This window comes from Numida meleagris, chromosome 2 (genome assembly GCF_002078875.1).
Source record: "Numida meleagris isolate 19003 breed g44 Domestic line chromosome 2, NumMel1.0, whole genome shotgun sequence".
NCBI lineage: Eukaryota > Metazoa > Chordata > Aves > Galliformes > Numididae > Numida > Numida meleagris.
The window spans coordinates 51,990,201-52,013,510 of NC_034410.1; the positions used below are offsets into that span (position 1 = coordinate 51,990,201).

At 43.3% G+C, this 23,310-nt stretch overlaps 1 protein-coding gene and 1 long non-coding RNA gene across 10 annotated transcripts in view; one reads left to right on the top strand and one right to left on the bottom strand.

Annotated features, from left to right (window-relative positions):
* Nucleotides 1-19,094, bottom strand: part of LANCL2 (LanC like 2) — a 47,453-nt gene extending 28,359 nt beyond the window's left edge. For 5 of the 9 annotated variants that reach the window (XR_002436040.1, XR_002436038.1, XR_002436039.1 and 2 more), the window contains exons 1-3: nt 18,202-19,094; nt 5,660-5,777; nt 2,239-2,446 (exon numbers count right to left, since the gene is read on the bottom strand). Coding sequence is in view for 5 of the 9 variants with exons in the window: in XM_021389001.1 (XP_021244676.1) it covers nt 2,239-2,446; nt 5,660-5,777; nt 18,202-18,399 (524 nt within the window). In the remaining 4 variants the exon portion in view is untranslated. Of the gene's footprint in view, nt 1-2,238; nt 2,447-5,659; nt 5,778-9,034; nt 9,140-9,692; nt 9,752-17,885; nt 18,174-18,201 lie in introns of those variants that run through there. The other 4 variants (XM_021389002.1, XM_021389003.1, XM_021389004.1 and 1 more) reach the window with 4 other exon arrangements.
* On the top strand, nt 20,077-23,017 carry LOC110394933. Its single transcript, XR_002436042.1, has 2 exons — nt 20,077-20,178; nt 20,824-23,017. It is a non-coding gene; the product is annotated as an uncharacterized LOC110394933 (long non-coding RNA).

Consider the following 23,310-nt stretch of genomic DNA (forward strand, 5'->3'; position numbering starts at 1 on the left):
AAAGCTACTCACAGAAAAGAGCTTTATATTATTACTCCTTTCTTGGAACTACTCTTTGGACTCACGATTAAATTACTTTCTTTTAAAATGACCACTGTTAGGTTTTATTATTCAAGTCATACTATAACTAGACAGCTACAAGGTAAAAAGTTATAAGTGCAATCATATATATACTTTGACATCTATAATGTAACTCTCACTGCTGATGTCCTGAATATATGTAGATCACTCCAAAAGTAATGCCTCCTATTGATTTCCATGGTAACTACAACACATACAAAGAGCACAATAACACTTTGATAGAGCAAATCCTAAACTATAGAACACTATCTTTCAACACTGTCACCACCACTAGCTATGCATTTTTGCCAGTGATGAATAAGAACCTGCATGCCGCGCTTGTAAAAATTCTCACGAGCAGAGATGACCCACTGTTTCACAACTGTTCTGATGACATTCTTTCTAGGAAAACATTGCCCACATAGTTAATCTTTCACTGGCCCAAACAAACGGAAGTCAGAACGTGCCACATTCAGACTATACAGTGGGTAGGTTGGACAGTCCAGCCAAGACTGGCAATGTACTCCATTGTCTTCAAACTGGTATGGGGCCTGGTGTTATAATGTTGCAAGACAAAAGCTGTCTTCTCTGACCTGACTCTAGAAGTCCAGCCTTTAGCTTAGTCAGCGTTACAATGCAGCAGTCAAGAGTTGATGGTCTGCCCAGGTTCCAGGAAACCCAAAAGGATCACCCCTTTCCTATCCAAAAACACAACACACATCACTTTAGCCACTAAGGGCTGCGTCTCGAACTTTTTCTTCGATGGGGAATTCATATGTTGTCACTCCATGGACTGCCACTTATTTCACCATGTCTCGTCACCGGTCATGATCCAATTCAAGAAACTGTCACTTTCAACCTAATATTGATGGTTCAGTCGATCCTGACAAACTTCCACATGGTGTTCTTTCTGTTCCTGTGTGAGCATCTGCCACATGGCAACAAAATGTAATGGAATACTGGAATAAGGTTCATCTTCTATTGCCATACCACCACTATCTGCCTTTCATGTTGTGGGCCAACGTAATAAAATAGGAGGTATTACTTTGAGAGCAGCCCTTGCATTTGTAAATTAAACAAACAAACAAAGAGGGAAAAAAACAAAAGGAAGAAAAGGAGCAAATAACCAAAATAACCTCCTTCTAAGTCCTCCTCCTGGAAATGAGTTCCCAAGCACAGGTGAGACTAAAGGTTTTATTGCTAATCTCATTTTGCTCTACTCATACTTCATGCCTTATAGCAACACTGCTTTCCTAGCTGCATCTAAAATGACATGCCCAAGCTAACCGTCAGTTCTAAAAGCAAAGAACAAAACTTTCATTCATTTCAAAACTTAAATATTCATTCAGGAACAGCAACTTATATTATTCAGAGTACGATTCTAGATTAGAAAAAGATGGATTATATGTTCAGACATAAACCAGAGATGATGACATGAAGCTAGTATGCAAATTCTGACTGAGCAAGGCAAGCTGCAAGACTGCTAACAGGTGCACTGCTAGTGTTGAAGGCAAACCCCACAGGGCTTCAGTGCTTCCAGTCCTCAACATGATATAAGTCAACTCCATACCAGCAAAAGGGACAGTCAGGTCTCTAAGGAAGCTCTGCACTGAAATGGGATTTCTCAAGATGTTTGTTACATTTAGACTACTTTGGAGAGGGGGATTTTTTCAGGTTACCTTTCATGCGCTCTGACCTAACCAGAGCCCTTGCCTTTGACAGTTCAGCAGTTACTTCCTCTTTATTAAATCTTTGTTACATATTAATCCAATACACTGTGTTTCTGCCTGGGTGCTTCTCTGAAATGTACATGTTCTGTCATATGCCTATAATTAAGACCCATGCTTTACAGGAACTAGCACATACTGCACAAGCACTACGTTCTGCCAACGAAAGGAGTGTAACTTCTATTAAATGTAACAAAAATGAAGATGTGCATGCACTACAGATATGCCCAGGGCATCCTGTCCTTAGAGCAACTTAAAAAACTCAATGACCCACTAAATACAAGTGTAAGCCAGATTTAATAATGCTAAAAGTCTATCTTGTATTCTACTGAAAACGCATCAGCAGAGAAAGTACCTCCATGTTTCAAACCTACCCTCCACAACTGCACTTGGTAATTTTACTGAACTCTACAAAAGAAGGGCATGGCTTTTCCCACCATCAACCACTTACCTAGCAACACATTCTTTAGATTCACTGTCATTTTTCAGCTTGTGATAAACCACTGCTCCCACTGCCAGTGGCCCAGCATCACCACAGAGAAAAGTAACCCGTCTGCCATTCAGATTGCGAAGGATTCTCTTCACGTAATCAAGAGATCGCTGCAAATGGCTTTGGTTTTTTGTGACGCGGTACAGCTGGAGATACAAGAGGGCAATGCCTGGAAAAAACACATGAAAAAGAGATTCATTAATTTTCCCTTCTGAGAACATCACATTATCATCTTTAGTGCCACTGAACCAGTAAATCAAACTTGAAGAGTTATTTGGTCAATTAAAACGTATCAGCTAAGGGTTCTAGCTTATGCAAAAGGAACACATCAGTCTGGTACTAAAGTACACAGGTATTAAAGCTTGGAGAAGAAATCACTTAAGACTCAAAATCTTAGGGTAACAAGTATACCTACAACCAAGAACACCCACTTTACAATACTCATCTGTTATATACAAGAAATGACTTATTTCCCATTTGATTTTTAAAAGGATCTTTTCAGCAGTTCTTGGATTCGACCTAGTCCTAGGAGAATGCAGAAAGGTTAAATCAAGATTCACTTCAATATAATGATTATATAGTTTTCATTTAAAGCAAAAAAAAAAAAAAAAAAAAAACCCAACCCTAAATCACATCACTGCAGCTTTTAACAAAGTCAAACAATCCTATCTAAGTGGATGCTTCTTGGCCAGCTGGAAGTGTACATGTGTAGAAGAAAAAAATACAACTTCTGACCATGCTGCAACTCAAACTCCTCTTTTTGAGCAGGGAAGAGATTCTTCTGTGCCACGAATAAAGTGAAGAATAAACAAGACCTACTTAGCTCCACAGAGAGGCTTTTTGAGGAGTACAAGAATGGTACCATAAGAGCAGTGGTACATGCTCAGATTTTTCTGGGTCAGCATTGAAAAGGCATTTATAGATGGCTCCAAGAAGGCTGCTGCAGTGCTTGGTTAGGCCAACCCACTGGCACAGGAGACTGTGGCCTATATACTGTCCCCTTCATCAAAGCAACAGCAGGAAAACACTGCCTCTGAGGCTGTAGGCCTGACTGGGATTTCTGCAATTCTTTTTACAGACTGCACCAAATGTGCAGATAATTGGGTTTGATCAAGGATGTGACTGGGAACTAGCCACAAGGTCCAGCTTATCCAATCCTTTCTTGTGCAAAATCCTCCAAGATGTCTGTCATGGACAAACAGTATTTGTATGAGTATATAAGCACAATGGGCTCTAGCACGGGTTTTAATATTGTTATGTGACAACAATAAGCACTTCAAGATATTGCAGATGCTTCCAAAGTACAAGCCAATATTCAGGACTGCTCACCTCCACTAAGATTTGTCTAGACTTGGTATATAACAAGCAGGGCAGTTCTTTTCAGCATTGGCTTATACCTTCTGATTTTCACACTCTAGCAAAATGCTGCAAGAAGTAAACTTGGGGAGAAAGTATTTTCATGAAGTTTTTCAAAGTCCAGATCATTTTAGTATTTTTACTGAGGCAATTCCACAGAAGCCTTGAAAGAATTTTACAGCTTGAAGTAGATGTAACTGGCAACCTTTCTATAGGATAGGGAAAAAAATATTCTCATCAGACTGCATTACTTGTTCAGCTAATTATGGTTGTCTTAGTTTTAGCTTATAATTCACTTTTAACATGCTCAGTAATGTCTGCAGTCAGTCATGGTGTTAGAATTACAGAATTGCTGGGGTTGGAAGGTACCTCTGGAGATAATCTCATCCAATCCCCCCGCTAAAGCAGGTTCCCTACAGTACATTGCACAGGAAGGTGTTCAGGCAGGTTTTGAGTATCTCTGGACAAGGAAACTCCACAACCTCTCCGGGTAGTTCTAATGCTCTGTTGCCCTCACAGTAAAAAAATTTTTCGTTTCGTTCAAATGGAACTTCCTATGTTCCAGTTTGTGCCTGTTGCTCTGTGTCCTGTTGCTAGGCACCACTGGAAACAGTCTGGCTCCATCCACTTGATTCCCCCAATTAGATATTTATAAGCATTCATAAGATCCCTCCTCAGTCTTCTCTCCTCCAGGCTGAATATTCCCAGATCTCTCAGCCTTTCCTCAAAAGGGAGATGCTCCAGGCCCCTAATCATCTTCATGGCCCTCTGCTGGTCTCCTTCCAGTAGTTCCCTGTCTTGCTTGAACTGAGGAGCCCAGACCTAGACCCAGTATCCCAGATGAGGCCTCACCGAGGCAGAGCAGAAGAGGACAATAACCTCCCTTGACCTGCTGGCCACACTCTTTCTCATGCACCCCAGGATACCACTGGCCTTCTTGGCTACTTGAGATCTTCTGCATTCACTTAGCAGCCACTCTTAGACCTTGAAACATACCTATCATTTACATATGAATTGTATAAAACATCCCCATCCATCCACCCACAGCACCATCTGTGCTGAAATATCAATAACCAAGTGAAGAAATTTTATACTTCCACTGCCAAAATTAAGACTAAGCATGGGCAAAGCCTGGAGAGCTTTTCCAGGCTGCTTCCCCCTCCCTGACACAAAGATAACAGAACAGATCTCCTCATGGCACATTTCAAACATGCTGTGCTAGAAGCAGACGAATGTCTGAAGTGTAAGCTAGACAGAGCAGGAATACAATACGCCATTGTAATTGCAAAGTGGCACTTAAGAGGCCAAGATGGAAAAGTGTTCTGGCAGATTGAAGAGCAGTAGCTGTGTCAGGTTTGACAACTGCAGGCTCTGCCTAAAGGATCATCAGGAGGGCTCATTCACATTTGGACAGCATCAGTACTGTGAAGTAAAAGAACAATGGTGTCTAGGGATAAACAACACTTGCACATGCCTCTTTATCTTCATATAATTCACAATTTTGCAGCCTTACCTCCATTCCACCCCTCTCAACATGCTCATTTTTACATTTTTGTACAGACAGAACAGCAGAGCCAAACTACCCATACCGTATACATTAAGGCTTCTGTGCACAGAGCACCATATCCTCAATGATTAGAAGATGCCACTACCATTAGACCAGCTAACTACCTCTATGTCAGTTGAACTAAAAAAGGTGAAAATGACAATTTTATTAAAACCCTAAAAAATGACAGGTAATTCAAAAGAAGTAGCCTTAAAAAATCCACTCATTTTGCAAGATAAAGATCTCAATATATAAAAGCCTATTAACTCTCTATAATGAGACTGTTGGTCCACTGAAGCCAATGGAAGTCACTGCAGACAACAGTGACCAAGGTTCCAGAGCTAAAAGAAAGCAACTCATACAAATGACTGTATCAGAGTTCTGCTACTGCTCCTATGAGGATCTCTAAAGGTCCTTCTGTGAAAAGACTCACTCATGCCATTTAACAAACACACTTAATTGACAGTCTAGCTCTCTCACCAGTCCAGCCAGTATAGGCAGAGCAGTCGTGGGGATCTGCTGTCTTCAGCCCTTCCTCCATTTGCTGCAGAAGGTCCTTGATTTTTGTCTGGATCCGTTTTGTGAACTGAGCACTGACCTGAGAGCAGGAGAAAGGAGAAAGGGAGTGAGCCAGAAAAGGAAAGAATCCAAGAAGCCAGGTGCTCCATTTTTTTGTTTGGAAAAACAAACAAACAAACAATAGACCAACCACTGAACAAAAAAATACTACAGAATAAATATCATATGCAGCAATCAGCAGTGTCAAAGGAATAGCTAAAGGAAAATAAATGCTCATATTTGAGACAACCAAGTCAAAATCGAACTATCGTCTTAAATGATATGCTTAATCACATCATTCATAATGTATTCATATTTTATTTTTAAATCTAAAAATCTGTTTGGTTGCTCAGTCTGTGATCACCACACAAAAGACAAGTCATTTAAGAGCCATAAGACGCCCTTCCTCTCACTTCCTGCTCTCTCCTCTCACCAAACATCATTAGGATTGGCATGCTTTATCATGACAGGAGGTTGTTAAATGCAGCAAACTATAAAAGAATGACTACCTGAAAAAAATAAGCTAGGCACAAAGAAGATAGATAAAAGCACCTTGGCAGCTTCAGCTCATACCTTTACCCTTTGGCACAAAGTTGAAGAAACAAACCCCTGATTTTATCCATTGCTTGCTTTTACTTTCAAGCAAGAAAAGTTTACAGATACTATATTTGAAATACTACATAGAATGTTTTATCCTTGCCACCATTTCTCTCTCATTAAACATAATATGTGGGACGATGCGTTATTGATTATTCCCTTAAGACTATGGAGTATGGAAATAGTCAGTTAACTAAAATTTGTTGCCCTGTTAACTTCCATGGAAAAGTGTATTCACGAAATCCCATCACAGGATAGGGTTACATCTGCAGTGTGGACATCAGGAAGAATACTCAAAAATGTTTTATTATAAGCAATATGACTTGCTAATTAACTTTTCCTATTAACATATTAATTAAAACTATTTAATATATTTAAGTAGAACCTGAAAAGGAGAAATAAAAAACTTCCTCCCTACTTGGGCTGTAAGGAAAGCTTTATCAGTATCAGATAGCTACACCACTCTGACAAGATAGCGATGTATGCTAATTTCACAGCACCAAAAAATATTTCCTGAATGTTAATTTTCCACCATCTACAGAAACATCCAAGCATGTGTCACTTGTCTTCCCTGTCTTAGTTATCAAAGCAGGAACAGTGAGAAGAGAACCTCTCTGGGAACAAGAAAGCAAGCAGAGCTCTCTCATCCCCCAAACCAAGTGTCACAACACAACGGTAATCAGCATCCAGAAAAAGAACATTATGCAGTTGTGCTACTTGTCAGCTCACAGACAGAATTAGCCGCTGTCCTCTGAATTGTGCTTGATACACTTGAATTGTGCTTCTACCACTTGCTTCCCAGTATGATCCCAAGTGATTGCTAGAACAAGTCCGATTGGTAAAGGTTTGTTTGATGTTAAACATATCTACATCTACGATTTCTCACTAGAGAAAGAGAAGTTAGCTCATTTAGGAAGGCAAGCTCTTGTTCAATTACAACACATCCCAAAAGGGGAGGAGTTCAGTTAAAAGGCAAATCCCAAGTGCTACCATGCAACTGATTACTCAAAACACACATTTTGTACTCTGTTCAGAGAGGAGCTTCAAGCATTGAATGCAAACATAGAATCACAGAATCACTAGAGTTGGAAGGGACCTTTAAAAGTCATTTAGTCCAACTCCCCTGCAATGAACAGAGACATCTGCAGCTCGATCAGCCTGCTCAGAGCCTGGTCCTGATCTTGAATGTCTCCAAGGATGGGGCAACCATCACGTCTCTGGGCAACCTTTTCCAGTGCCTTACCACCCTTGTCGCAAAGAAAACTTCGTCCCTTTATCCAAACTAAATCTCCCCTGTGTTAGTTTGAAACCACTTCCCCTTGTCCTATCACAACAGACCCTGTTAAAGAGTCTGTCCCCTTCTTTCTTATAGCCCCCTTTTAGATACTGAAAGGCCTCTACTGGGTCTCTCTGGGGCCTTCTCTACTCCAGGCTGAAGAACAGCCCCAGTTCTCTCAAGACTGTCCTCTTGATATCCACTTGATTAAGAAATATCAGAAAGATAGAAGGAGACACACAAGTCCTCTGACACACTCAGAAATGCCGAGGGTCAACAGTTCAAATCCATTTTACAATGGTGAGATTGGGAGAGGTAAACTGTGCCATTACACTGCATGCTGCACAAATACCACTCCACTCCATCCTAGAAAACAGCAAGACCTCTCTTTAGCATTCTCCAGTAACTCAAAAAGTAGAACCAAATACAGTAAGCAGCTGACTTCTGCTTTTTGGCCTTGATATGGCATTAAGCATCTTTTTGTTAGGAAACCATATTATGCTATCATGGTTTTGTGATTTTATTGTTGCCGGTATTCCACATCATAACATCATGTGAAGCACTGGCAGTTAAAGAGTTAATGTCATGTTTTCTGCAGACTGCCTTTTTGGGTGCTTGGTTCTCGGAGGGAGAGGGGAGGAGCTGCACTCCCCAGGGGTCTTTGCATCTGGAGGGGGCTGGCGAAGCCGCCTGGCAGACCCAGAGTTTTTCTCTTCCTATGCAGTGGAGAAGCACGTGGTCCCCCTGCATCTTACAGAGTAAGAATCTCAGCTTTGAACTCTCTCTGTTTTGATTTGCTGTCCCCAATTTCGATATAATATTTAGTAAATTAATGTTCCTTCTCAGATTAGTGCCGCTGTTTTGTTTTAGATCCATCTACGAGTTCCCTACCTTTCCCCTTTTCCCCAGGGCGGGACCCCTGCCGCATTAGCTGCCGGACCAGTCTGGACCGGCCCCTAAACCGCCAACACTTTTTTTTTTCTCCTTTCTTTCTTTTCCAGGCCGGTGGGCCTGTGGGCCTGCTGTCCCCCTGTCACAGACACAGATCCATAGATAACGCCGTGACATATGCATACAAAAAAAAAACACGCCCCAACCTTTTTAGCCAGGCCAGTGAAGCCTTAACACAACACAAACCTCTCCAAAGGGCAGGGCTTCTCTCTTTCCAAAGATATTTGTGCCAAAGCTTAAGGCATATGGTAAAGCAGCATGAGCTGATGCATCCAGGCACAGTTCCATTTATCTGACAAGAGTGAACAAAGGTTTTACACTGTGTTTATTCACCTACTACACATCGTAAGTAGGCTGGTTACCTTCTTGTTCTGACATTACACCTGCTGCTATCAAAAATGAGTTATTTTTTCAATCAAACACCAGATCAAATTACTTAGAGACAGGAGGAAAGGATTAGGACATTGGGATACCTGGGTTCTCTTTTGCAACCCCAGCTCCACAGAAGTAATTTAGCTCAGGCTGGCATTTCCCTCTCTCCAGAATGTGAATTGTAACTCATTTATCTTGATTCAGTGCTAGGAAAAGCAAAAACGAAAGGATTTTTTTATTATGGTTATAATCATTTATCAACCCAAACAAAGCTAATCCCAAGCTTATGCCAGTACAAATAGGTTAATAGCAGCAGTTTTTCCCAGCTACCTACTCCTCCACCACCTTCTTGTTTGCTGTTGCTTTAACAACAGAGCACTGTTACTGTTCATTTAACAGGATTCCACCATAAGCTTATAAGAAATGCTTATGCACAACAGAATAAATTAATTACATAAAGAAATTAATGTTGAAAGGTGGGTTTTTATGGTTTATAAACCTCCTTCAAGGAATCTTATGGAAGCATTACAACTACGCATAAAGCACACTAATTCGTGTTAAGCGTAGATTGATTTTCAGGACAAGCATATTCATTTGGTGAGGATGATTCCAGCTGGCATTCTGCCTGTTCTGCCCGTGACTCACTATTCTCATTCTTGTTGGGAAAAACAAAAATCAGGATACCCGCCCTTTGCTAACAAGTATCACATTTACTCCTGGTTCACAACAAACTCGGTGATAACACAGGCTGAAGAGTACCTTTCACAAGAAGAAATGTTTCACTTCAGAAACGCAACTGCTGAGTTACTCCCCCGCTGCTGAAGAAAGAACATCATCACCAAACAAAGCTCAAGGTTTAGATCAGTAAAACACAAAAGATGAGTGCTAATCCGCAATAATACCCAGCAGAACCCAGAACTATATTGTTTAACAAGAAAGACTCGTTATCATGAACCAAAACTAGTGCAGAAAAATATAGCTATGTTTGTTTTGCAAATTAATTTTTTTTTTTTTTTACTTATTTGAATGTCACGGCATTATCTAAGGATCCGTGTCTGTGACAGGGGAGGCAACAGGCCCATGGGCCCACAGGTCCGGAAAAGAGAGAACGAAGGGAAAAAAAAACTGCCGGCGGTGTAGGGGCTGGCCTGGCTCGGTTTGGCAGCTAATACAGCAGGGGACCCGCAGACCCATGCCCTGGGGAAAACAAAGGGAAAAGGGGAAAGGTAGGGAACTCGTAGATGGATCTAAAACAAAACAGCGGCACCAATCTGAGGAGGAACGCTAATTTTACTAAATATTATATCGAAATAGAGGCCAGCAAATCAAACAGAGAGAGTTTCAAGTTGAGATTCTTACTCCGTAAGCTACAGGGGGACCATGTGCTTCTACGTCGGGTAGGAAGGAAGAGACTCCTGATCTGCCAGGCGGCTTCACCACCCCCTCTAACGCAAAGACCCCTGGGGAGTGCAGCTCCTCCCCTCCCCCTTGGAGGACCAAACACCCCAAAAAAGCAGTCCCCAGAAATCAGGACATTAACTCTTTAACTGCCAGTGTTAATGATGTTATGATGTGGAATACCAACAACAAAAAATCACAAAACCATGACACTGAACCACAGTACTTTTCCTCCAACAAAAAAGTCTTCTGAAGCCAACTAAGAACTTAAGGAATGTAAGTATACCACCACTCAACTTCAGCATTAATGACGTAGTGTCCAAATTATGCTATCCTCAGCATTACTTCCTTCCTCTATTGGCTTTCTTTTATTTTGCAAAATTCTTAAAAAGAACTTCATTGATCTTTTTTGCAAACCTGGCACTCAAGTTGCACAAATACATCTCAGTGCAAATAGCAATCTCCTAAAAAATTATCACTTGCATTGACATTACAGTAACACATCTATTCTTACTGAATGACCTCTTCATTACAACCGTACCCAGCTGTATAGCTGTGGCTTTACAACAAACCAGCACCAATGTTCCCTGATGAGGGAACATGCAGTTGCAATATGCGTGATTTATATTACAATTTCAGGAAGAGAACGGAAGCATGTAGCTTACAAGTCTCCCAAGTTTTAAAATAAGGTATGCACATTTGCATACCTTATGTTTCAAATGATTTGTGTAAGCATATCACAGTGCTTACATAAGTCTGACAAAGCAACTGTGAGAACCCATGGCACTCCTTTTGTGGATAGAAGAAATACTCTGATTTGAAAGCCACAGGATGAGTTATTTCATTTGATTTTTTTCAAAGACATTCAGATACCAGAGTGCTTTTCAAAAACACCTCTCAGCATCTTATTACATCACGATGCATCTAAGTAACGAGCAAACCAAACCCACCTAAGTAACCCACCAAACAAGCAAAACTCCTTTATTTCATCTCAGCTCAAATCAGATTAAGGAGAAGTGGCATTTCAGAGAGAATTGATTTCAGCATTGGTGACATGTAGAACAGGATACAATACAGTGCTGGGTTTTCTTATGCGTAAAGAGCATTTCATGAAAAAGAAAATAAAGCTCAAGATGGCACTACAGCAGGGATTCATACAAAAATCAACTTGCAGAGAATCACAGAATCACAGGGGTTGGAAGGGACCTCAAGAGATCAAGTCCAACCCCCCCCGATAAAGCAAGAACCTTACAATAGGTCGCAGAGGTAGCTGTCCAGATGGGTCTTGAATATCGCCATAGAAGGGAACTTCAGACCCTCTCTGGGCAACCTGTTCCAGTGCTCTCTCACCCTTACTGCAAAGGGGTTCTTCTGCATGTTAGTATGGAATGTCCTATGTTCAAGTTTTAGGCTATTATTCCTTGTCCTATCATTATACACCACTGAAAAGAGCCCGGCCTCATCCATTTGCCTCTGAAGCTGAGAAAACTGACAAAGTAACTTGACATGCCAATGAGTTATGTCAAGCAGGTACTCCCTTTATTACAGTGCTGGCTGCATGGGGATCACTCCACCAACATGCACACCGAGAGAAGCAGTGACTACATATTTACATATTCATTACATTCCAAAGACATGGGAAGAAATTCCAAGAAATAACTGACATCTCTAATGGTCATGGGATACATCCTCACTGTAAATTTCCAATCTTTTGGGGGGGGGCGGCAGTATCCCAAACCAGTTCCCACTGATGTTACGTTGAGGTGAGGCATCTGTTTTGCCATTTTATCTTCAACAACAGGATATCTATTTTACTTTCTTATCTTCACTTGACAACAAGCTCCGTGGCCTCCTCCGCATTCTGTTTTTGAGCTTACATTTAGGCAAGCCTCTGTCTTTCAGCTTATATTTGCTCAAGTTATGCGAAAGGCTGCTCTCACAACATAGAAAAGCTGTTCTCATGATTCACCTCCCACCTCCCTTAAGATATTTAAAAACGCTTATCAGATCCCCTTTCAATCTTCCTTTTCCCACGTTGAACAGACCCAGGTTACTCAGCCTTTCCTCATAAGGGAAATGCTCCAGGTCCTTAATCATCTTTGCAGCTCTCCACTGAACTCCTTCTAGGAGATCTCAACCTTTTTTCAACTGGGGAGCCCAGAACTGGACACAGTATTCTATACGCAGCCTCCCCAGGGCAGAGTAGAGGGGGAAGATCACCTCCCTTGACCGGCCAGCCATGCTCTTTTTTATGCAACCCAGGATACCATCGGCCTTCCTGGCCACAAGGCTACGCTGCTGGCTTATGGCCAACCTGTTGTCCACTGGAACACCCAGGTCCTTCTCCGCAGAGCTCCTCTCCACCAGGTCATCCCCTAGCCTGTACTGATGCATATGACTTATTCCTCCCCAGGTGCAAGACTCTACACTTGCCCTTGTTAAACCTCATCAGATTCCTCCCTGCCCAACTCTTCAGTCTGTCCAGGTCTTGCTGAATGATGGCACAGCCTTCAGGCGTATCAGCCACTCCTCCTAACTTTGTATCATCAGCAAACTTGCTGAGGGTGGACTCTATCCCTTCATCTATGTCACTGAAGAAGATGTTTAACAAGACTAGGCCCAGCACCGATGCCTGGGGAACAGCGCTAGTTACAGGCCTCCAACCAGACTGCACCGCTGACAGCCCTCTGAGCTTTGCCAGTCAACCACTTGTCAATCCACCTCACCATCCACTCACCTATCCCACACTTTCTAAGTTTCATAACAAGAGACATGACAGACACTGGTGTAGGAGAACAGGAGAAAAAAATAAAAAGGCAGTGTTCCACTGAAATGTGAAACCCTGGCATCTATAAAGTCAGTGGGAATTTTGCCAGTGACGATAAGGCAGCCAGGTTTCACACTCCACGTGCTGTATCATAGGTTTACTGAAGTGGGATGAGATCTTGCGCTCACCTCCACAGAGTTCCTGCAACAGCAGAGCAGAAACAATGGCTGTAGGAGCTCAAGTGCAGAATCCAGGGGTTGAGCAGGGAAGTGACCCACCTTTTTGCGCATAAAAGCAAGATTTACTTTGTTTTTACCTAACTCAAAACATTTTTACATCTCCAATAATAACTTTTTTTCATCCCTGAAAATATCAGATAACAAATTCTCATAACTCAGCCCATTAAACAACACAGGTCTCTGCTACTGCTCAATTACATTCTTCCATTTCTGCAAAACCAAATGATTTGAAACACTGCTGTCTGTAGAACACATTGCCCTATTTTTCAGTGTCATTTCTAGCTTCATAGAAGTGATAGTGAGAAAATAAAGGGAAAAAAAAGAGGGTGGTGAGCTAGGAGGAGGAAGAAAGAGAATCGTTAGCTTCAGGCACGCTATGACAAATGCCAACTTTGGAATAAGCTTTAAATGTACATCTCACCCTACCTCAGAGAAGAGAGTGAAAACCAGCAGTCCATTCACGTTACACAACAAATTGTTTAAAGCATGACAGAAACGATACTGTATCTAATGCATTTGCATGCAAAATAAGCTATTTGTCTCATTGGTGACTGATTGAGGAAAAAAACCACTAAGACTTTAGACCATCATTAAAAAGCTTCTGTTTACTGATAGCAGAAATAAACATGATTTAATATGATTGATAGATGCTGAGGAACACTGTTCCATGTTCTGGGAAATTGAGGGTGATAAAGCAAAAGAGTACTACTAACACCACTGGTGCTCCAGGTAGCCTAATACCAGAGTGCTACTTCTTGACAGGCAAGACAATCGAAAACTACTGTGAGTGGGATTTTAAATTACTCACTACACAGAAATCTTCAGCTTAGCTGGAACATTTTCAGGTGGTCCACAAGCTGTAAAAAAAGCTAAAATTTCTCCCAGCACTGTCTAAATCATTTTGGTGCACAGAGAGTGGGTACTTCTACATAGTGAACTTGACAGTACATAAATGTTCTGTAGTCAGACTCAATTACTGTATATATTAAAGTTTCATTTATTTTCAGAAAAAAATGCGAGTACCTATTACTGCACCTGCTCATGTGACTAGTCAGAGAATACCTCATTAACAAATGGGTCTGCAAGATGAAACTAGAAACTGGCAAAGACAGGACGGATGTAAGGAGATTTGATCTGAACTTTGGTTTTAGTCTAAAGATATATATTTATTCAGAACTGGTTGGCTAAAGTGAAACAGGTTTAGAAAGCTAGTTAAAGCCTGAAAGCCTGTCCTGAATAACAGGAAAGGTCTTCAAAAAGCATCAGAAAAGTGCTAAATGGTATTTGATGCCAATATGCAGAGTGGGAAAGAAGCAGCAGCTTCTCTTCTCAGACTTTGAACACTATCCTGAGTTAGTAATGTATAATAAAGTGCATTAAAATGATTCTCAGGCTGAATTTTGACCAAGACTCACAAGAATTAAAGCAAACTTTCCTTCAACAAGAAAATGACTTTTCATATTCAGAAATCTATTAGAATATCACACACCTGGCATGGAAACCAGAAAATTGCCAAAAAAGTGCCAATCTGAAGAAATGTGAATGCCACAACTTGGGCAAATCCCACAACTCAGGCAAAAAGGTGGGAAGAAACATTTATTGGCAGTAAAGGTTCAGTCTGGTCTTCACTGCACTACCCCATTAGTGTAAGTGGTTGCAGAGTCAGTCCCACAACATGGAAAGACTTGCAGCTCCCAGTGCGACAACCCAACCAACGCCCGAACTGCAGGGAGGGGGACTAAGAGTGAGGCAATGGCAAAGAACTTTAGGATTTTTTTCCCCTTGCTTATTGCACAAGAGGAAGAAGACTGAAAAGCCATGAAATTGTCAGAATGGGACACTGAACTAAACCACCCAAAAGATAAGCAAATATTCTTTATCCCTGTGAAGTGATAACTTCTCCCAGAAATCACAGGGAGCTTTAAAACAGGTTCCCTGCAAGGAGTTCACCTCAAAGCCTAATTAAGTGCACTATATCCATTTGTCAAAACACACAATCTTTTTATTAGTGTTATTAAATATTTTGACAAGTCACATAAAAAACAGGTTTTTAAGAAAGAAAAGGCCTAAAAAAGAAGTTACTCTTTGGGTTTCCTAGTGACCTATCACTAAATTTGATTCAATGTCAACTGCTGTCAAAGGCCACTCCTGTGACTCCACAACAAATACAGATAATCTTCAACTGAGAACAGAGATGTGATAGTGTCTTGACGTTGGGGGTGCTTTTCCTTTACATACACCGAATCTGCACCAGGTTGCCCATGCACAGGGTTGCTTCCACCTTCCCTGGTTGATCAGGTACGAGCCTGTAGACAGAGGGAAGGTGACTCCCGAATGATACCTGGCTCCTCCAAGGATGCGGCCACAGACCCAGGGTGGTTCAGAGTAACCTGAATCTGATGCTGGTAGCTCACCCAAGGATGCAGGACAGACTCGTCCTCAAACAAGTCTCTGGCACCCCTCACCAGCCAGCCCTCTGCACCCTGCCCCTCCTCAGCAAGCCTGTAACAGCTCTCAAGCTCTCTGCTATGACTGTTCTGGTAAATACCTTCAGAGCCAGGACTGCTGGCTGCCCCTGCACACATCTTTCCATTCTCCACCCCCAAACTGCAGCTAGTGGGCAACATAAGGCCAGCAAGTCCTGGCACTGACTGCAGCTAAAGGCTGCTTCTGCTCCAGCTCAGATGAAAAGGGAAAGCAAAGAACCATACTGCTCAAGAGAGTTATGTTTTGGTTCCCACCCTGCAGGGGCCCATACACTACTATAGCCACAATTAAGAACCTGAAAGCTTATATAACTAGAACTCTCTATGATGCAGATGAAAATACCAAACCATCTGCTTTTCCAATATTAATATTTTTCCCAAAAAACTAAAACAAATTAAAAACTAAATTAAACAAACTGTTTTTCCCTATGAACTACAAAATATGCTTTTCTCTTAGTTTATAAGTATCTATTTATTTCTCTGCCCCTAGCTATTTACATTTCCAGTTTGAAAACCTTTGGACCACTCTGAGATGACATCTATAGGTACATTTCCAGGCAAAAGTATCACTATGGAGTTCACATAGAAATGAAAAGTGCCATGGGATATATACATATTTAATTAAAATAGTCATTTTTTACTGCTACTATTTTTAAGAAAGCAAATCAGCACACTAAAATCCTGTTTGCTCTTCCTGCCATACACTCTAACTTGTTTATGCATACCTTATGCATGTAAGTACACACTTCCACATGCAGTACTTCGCCCCAGATGTCTCACATTCTAGACAATGACTTGAAGAGCTTCTTGTCCTTTTATCAGCTGGATGAATTTTGGATGGCAACCATGGCAGCTTATGAAATCAAATGGAGGGATTAATAATGCATTGCCTTCCAAGACAATGGCAGAACCCCATACGCTTCTTGCTGTCATTATGTGAGTCACTCAATTCTCACCATTGCACACAGCAGCAGATGGCAGTAAAAAAAAAAGACGCAATGCACAGAGGGCTTCTGAAGGCCAATTTCATTTTTAGGAAACTTGTCCATGTTCTAGCCATGTTCTAGCCCAGAAATACACAGAATCATTACTCAGACACTGCAGATGCAGAAACAAAAAGAAAATGTAGGCACAGATCTGCCCTCTCCAGCAAAATGCAGAGCTGAAAAAACTCCAGACAGGCCTGCTGGAACTTGCTGTAGCTACACTGCTTCAATGCAGCACAGAAGATGACTTGTTTTTCTTCCAGGGGAGCTCCGTGCTTTTGAACATTACAAAGCCCCCTCTCTGTCTTCAACTCATCACACTTGGATTGGTTTTTTTTATATTCTAAGCCAGATACAAAAGAAACCATAGTTCTTTCCAGGAAAAAAAAAAAAAGAAAGAAAAAAAAAGGGGGAAAAGAAAAAGGAAAAAGTTTTTAATCAACAGTAGGTATACTACCCGGGATTTCTTAAAAAAAAGAAAAATTTACTTGCAAATCTACCTTTACTTTTTAAACCTTTTCAAGCAGCATTATCTGCTTTTGACAGCTGCAATGAGCTGTAACAGTAAGAAACCAATCCCCAAAAGTGATCCTTTCTGTGTTCCCATACAGCTTCATTCACTCCAGTCCCAACAACTAGTAAAACCTCTAACTGCCTCACCCTGATCAAGAACTAGTATGTGTCCTGCAGTTTTATCATACTCAAGAGCACTACACTGCTACACGAGCATCACTCACTGCGCATCACTGCTGCTTATCACCACAACATGGAAATACAGGGCTGAGACAAAAGGCTGGCACTCCTTCCCCAGCTTACGCCAACTTGTGTGAAAACAGCCAGAGCAGCTTTTGTGCTGTGTTCATGAGGTGCATGTGGACAAGCAGCTCGCCAGCAGCATGTGGTGTTGAGAAGATAAGCAGAGCAGGAGAACTGTCCTCAGCGTTACCACATAGACCTCCTGCAGGCCACCCAAAATACACGCAAAGCGTTTTCGGGAACGCAAACACATGCGTTAGAGTCACTACTAAAGGGAATGGCCCAGAGACACCTGAAGCGCGAATGCCGCTGCCGCCCACCTGTGGGAAGCCCGTCCTTCCTCAGGACAACGCGGCTGGGACACCACCGGGCCGTTAAGGGCTGGTGGGGAGCGGGACAGCCCCTCAGCGCCTCTCCCCTCCACACGCTTCCCGAGCCAAACTCGGACGAGCCGCATGCGGTGCCACACAAAGGCGGCACCCATTTCGGGGCAGGCAGCTCTGCCTCCGGGCCCTGCGTCCACACTTGGCAGCGAGGCGACCACGGCGCGCAGCCCGCTCCACATCCAGGCTGCAGGCAGCCCCACGGCGCGCAGTAGGCCCCGCGGCGAGGCAGCGGCCCCCCGCCGGAACTCACCTTCCCGTCCGCGTCGAAGGGAAGCGGGTCCTCTTCCGGCGGCAGCAGTGCCCGATCCCGCTGGGCCTCCGCCGCGCCGTGGGCTGCCGCGGCTCCCTGGGGCTGGTAGTCGGAGTAGGGGTTGGCGAAAGCCCGCTCCTCCATCTCCGCCTCACCGCCCAGCTGCAGCTTCAGCCTCTTGGACATGCTCTCTCCCATCTCAGCCGGCCCCCGGCCCGCCTCCCTGCACGGCGAGCCGGCGGGGACACACTCCGCCTCGCAGAACGCCGAACTGCAGCAACGCGAGCGTAGCCCCCGGCTACGGCCGCCGCCCGGCAGGCGCGGAGTCAAAGGGCCCGCGGCGGCCCCGAGGCGCTGGCAGGGGCGCGACGCGCGGCCGCTGACACATCGGGGCCACTTTAGGGCGGAGGAGCCGCCGCTGCAGTCCCCGAAGCAGCAGCGACTCGATTTCGCGCGGCAAACGGGGGCTGCCGCTACCGCGGGCACCGCCTCGCCTCCCCGTCAGCCGGGGTGAGGGGGCGGCGAGCGCGGCGGCATCACTGCCGCAGGTGCTGAGTGCGGCCGGGGTCGCGGCCAGGCCCCCCCACGCGGAGAAGCAGCCCGCCAGCCCGCAGGGCACCTCCGCATAGCCCGCCCGAGCTCCTCATCCTCCTTCGCCGGGGCGTCAGGCCCTCGGGTTGCTGCCGCTGGCTACACGCCGAGCTGCGAAGCGGGGCTCCCGCCGACTTCGACTGCCCGTCCCCTCGCGGCGAGGCCGAGCGACGGCTCGGCTCATGTCAGAGTAGGACCAACAGCACGAGGGGCAAGGACAGCCCCAGGAACAGGCAGTACGCCAGGAGCTCCTTCGCCCGGCTCATCCACGACCTCTGGCAAGCCACGCTCATCCGGATGCAGCAGCCCCTCGGCCGCCCCGGCCCGGAGGGAGGGAGGCGGTGACGGCCCCAAAGCCCGCCTGCCTGAAGGCAGCCCTCGGAGTCCGTCCTGAGGGGGGTGAGGCGGCAGCAGCCCTTTGCTGGCGGGAGAGGCAGCTCCGCGGGGGGGCGGAGGCGGTTTCCATTCTTCGTCCCACCCTCGGTTTACAACGTCCTTGCGGACGAGTGTCGCTGTGGTTACTGCGCACTGCAGCAGTCCTCTTGCCAGCTACGGGACATGTTAAAAAGTAAGACGAAACCCAGCATCCCGAAGGGCTGCCTCGGTGTTTACTTCCCCCGCCACACACCCCCGCCAGCACCGGCGGTTCTCCTCAGGCCCCTAGCGGGGCGGCGGCCGCAGGCTGCCCGGCGGGGAGGCCTGAGAGGGTTCGCCGGGCTCGGCCGCTCCCTGGGCTGAGGAAACAGGCCTGGCTGGGACAGGCAGCACAAACCCTTCTGTTTGGTAGGATCATGGCGTAGAATCACCTCAAAAAAATCCAAACAAACTCAGCCCAGAGTGGTGTGTAAATATAAGGGTGCAGGAGACCTCACTGTCCAATTAAATATTTAAACGATACCATTACTTTTGCTAGTAATTGTAAGTCAGCAAGACAGTAAACTGTTAATTCAAGAGCTGGATATTGTGCAGAGATCAATGACCTTGAGTGTTCCATACTTAGTAGTTACGTTGCTATCAAAATAGATACTCAGTGTGTAAGATTAAATGTAGATGAAGCCTGTCCCAGCACTGGCTTCAGCTTACAGTTGTTGGTAGAACTACTAGTTAATAATAGAGCATGTCCATTATCCTGTGGCAGGATATAAATGTTAAGAAATACTTACTTTCTTCATTTTAGTTATTTTTAGAAGTTGAACTGATGATAAGCAAAAAATCTAAACAGTTTGTCACGCCAAAGTTACTTGCTCTGGAAGTGAAAATAACCATCAACTCAAAAATTACACAACCATCTATGAAATAATGTGTTCTGTAATAATCTAAAAAAATCACTATTTGTGTTTTTCTCTTTGAAGGGAGTCTTTTGTGCTGTGTTGCCAAGCCTGAAATGTAAGCACAAAATCTTTTAAACAAATCTCATGTCTCTGTATAGGCATTTTGCTAGGCGAAGAACATGTTTCTGTCTGAAATGGTGTTTTGCCATCAGTGAAGACCAGCTGTGTGAGCACTGCATTGTCAGTTTTTCCCAGCAGTCCTAGACCTAGAGGAGTCTGAGACCTAGACCTGGGTCTCATGTTCCCACAGTTCTGCCAGGTGGCAGAACTACCTCCCTTTTTCCCATCCAGCCTCCTACCAAAATAAACAACTTGTCTGTATTTAGATTTTTCCCCATCCATCTTGACTTGGCTACAGCTGTTCCCTCAGTTGTTATTTTGGACACTATTCAGACATCTGTCCTACAGCTTCCTCACAAGGAGAGCGGTAAGGCAGGTGCTGATCTCTGCTCTCTGGTGACAGCATCAGGACCTGAGGGAACAGCATGGAGCTGCATTGGGAGGTTGTTGTGAAAAGGTTCTTCACCAGAGGATGGTCAGGCACTGGAACAGGCTGCGCAGGGCAGCCCCAAGCTGCCAGAGCTCAAGGAGTGTTTGGATAATGCTCTCAGACATAGGGTTTGAATTTTTTGGTGGAGCCAGGAGTTGGGCTTGATCTCCAACCTGGGATGTTCTCTGATTCTGTTCTGTTTTCTTACAGGTTCCACTCTGTGTCATGTTGGTGGGAATATGAAGGCCAGATACTGGCAGCTGGTGTCTGCTCAGTGCCTGCAGATGAGGAGTAAATGATGTTCCTAGGCATGCTGCAAGACAGGTTTGATGTTTTGTTTAGCAGCCTGCTGTGCCTTTGGACCTGAGATTTCTGAGGCGCTTCTCTATCCATGCTTACCATCATTCCAATTGTTTGTAACATTGTTTATTTAGTCTTAACATACAAGATGTTCCTTTGTTCTTAGCAGTTGATGTATAGTTCAAAAGACTTTTAGTTGTTTTTCTTTTTTTTTATTTGGTATTTTTTCCTGTTACATTTTTACCCTTGAAGCATACAGATCTCCACAACCTGAGTAAGAATCATAGCTGAAGGAGAAAGAAAAAAGCTGCACATACATACATAAGTTTTAAGCAAGAATACATTCATGTGTCTCATCAGTAGCAGTAAGGAGCAAAAGGCCTTGGGTACTGAAATCATGATTCCACAGTTACTTCCATCCAGAATAAATGTAAATGCTTATGAAAGCAGTGAGCCCTCACCCTTTCTTTTCACTCTTGCTATGCAGTCTTGTAATCTGCCTTTTGCATCCTTGGCAGAGGTGCAGCCCTGCAGCAAGCTGAACACCTTTCAGTCATGCAGGTGAAATTGCAATAAAGGTTTAACCAAGGTCTGACACCAGCTTAGATGTCATGTAAATCATTGATAGTTTTGCTTAACAGAAAATTAGGCAAATCATTCTTTATGCAGGAGGAATTCACAAACCTCTCTTTTTAACTTCATCTGGGCTTTTCCTCCCTCTAATTTCCGTTGCATCCTGCTATGTCCAATACAGTACTCCTGATGGGACCACTGCCAGTTTTTAAAGCACTAAAATAAAGTATCTGTAACTTTTTGGGTCAGGACTGAACAACCATAATCCAAGCATAAGCCATTAATGATACTGTGGTTTCCCACATATTTTGCTGTTTGATCCCTAGTGTGCTTAGTAAATTAGTGTAACTAACAAGGGGAGAAAGAGCTGTATATCACAGAGCCAACCCTCCCAGGGCTGGTGCACAGCTGCTCTTCATACTATGCCTCATGAGAGCTACATCATACTGCAACATGATGCAGCTAATAGAATCAACAAGAGCAACCATCAGGAATCTTCAAATCATTAGCTGTGGCACATTTAATAGTTCCTTCAACATCTCTGTTCATTCTTCTCACACTAGCTATTAAGCTATCATTTATTTTATGGGTGTAGTGCCTCCAGACATGTGCAAGCAACAGTTCCATTCGTGTTTTGTTCAGCGGAGACCAGATGATGAGTATACGACTATCATAAAATACCTTGTAAATTCAGGGAAACCTGTGCAGCAGCTTCATTAATCTCATTTTATTTCTAAATGTGCACTGATGAGATTCAGCTGAAATTATCTGTCTTCAAGAATGAACTCTGGTAAATGAATGAAAGAGGGCCAGGCTAGGGACTGCTTTCTTCAATTTATATGTGGAAAAACAAAGCAAGGCATCTTTTCATCTGCTCAGCAAAACAGTGGAGATTGGGCAGTTTATACCTGCTGAAAATCCAGGATCATACCTTTATTTGTCATGAAAATTATAGTCTTTTATACTGACCTTTGCTTTCTCTTCAGTCTGCATTTTTGTCTATACTGCAGTCCCCATGTCTGTTCTGCAGAACCCCATTTTCTTCTCTGACACTGCACTAGGTCTATAATAGCCTACAAAGACTTCCTCATTGTCTCTTCACCATATATTTCCTAATTTTTTTTTTCTCCACCGCTGTCTATCATAATATTCTGCAATTAAATTATTTGAAACAGTATAGGCCTAATAAACTCTGTTGGACTGCTTTTTGTAATGAATATGATGTTACGGTGTCAAATCTGCAGGATCAAGCTTTGCATTTAACTGCGAAAGACTTTCAGACTTTGGATGAAATTCAGCCCTGTATTTCAATTCATCTTCAGGCAGAGTATAACTGTTCGCAAGAACTAATGGTTTTGTGTGATATGCTGTATCATACTTATTTCCCATAGCAACAAATTTCTGTGTCTGCTATGAATAACTGATCTCTGTTATAGAACAACAACATTATTTAATGTATCAGAGATTTCTATGTATCTGTCAAGACATTGTGCAACTTAAGCACCAAATAAATATTTTAATAATAATTTCATATAGTTGTGGTTTTGTGTTTTTTGTGTTGTTTTTCTATTTTTTAATTTGCTGTTCTTATCTTTGGTCTTTTAGCAAAAAAAAAAACAAAAAAAACAAAAAAAAAAACAGTGCCATCAAGCCTGTTGCACTTCTGTTTTGATGAGTGCACACTAATAAATGACATGCCTGAGCAGCAGTTGTTGCTGTACAACTTGTTTTTAAGTAATGGATTTTGTCATAATCAAACATTTTGGTTCCTTATCCCCTTAATTCTAGTGGTTCTTGATTTTTCACATTGTGAGGAATACAACT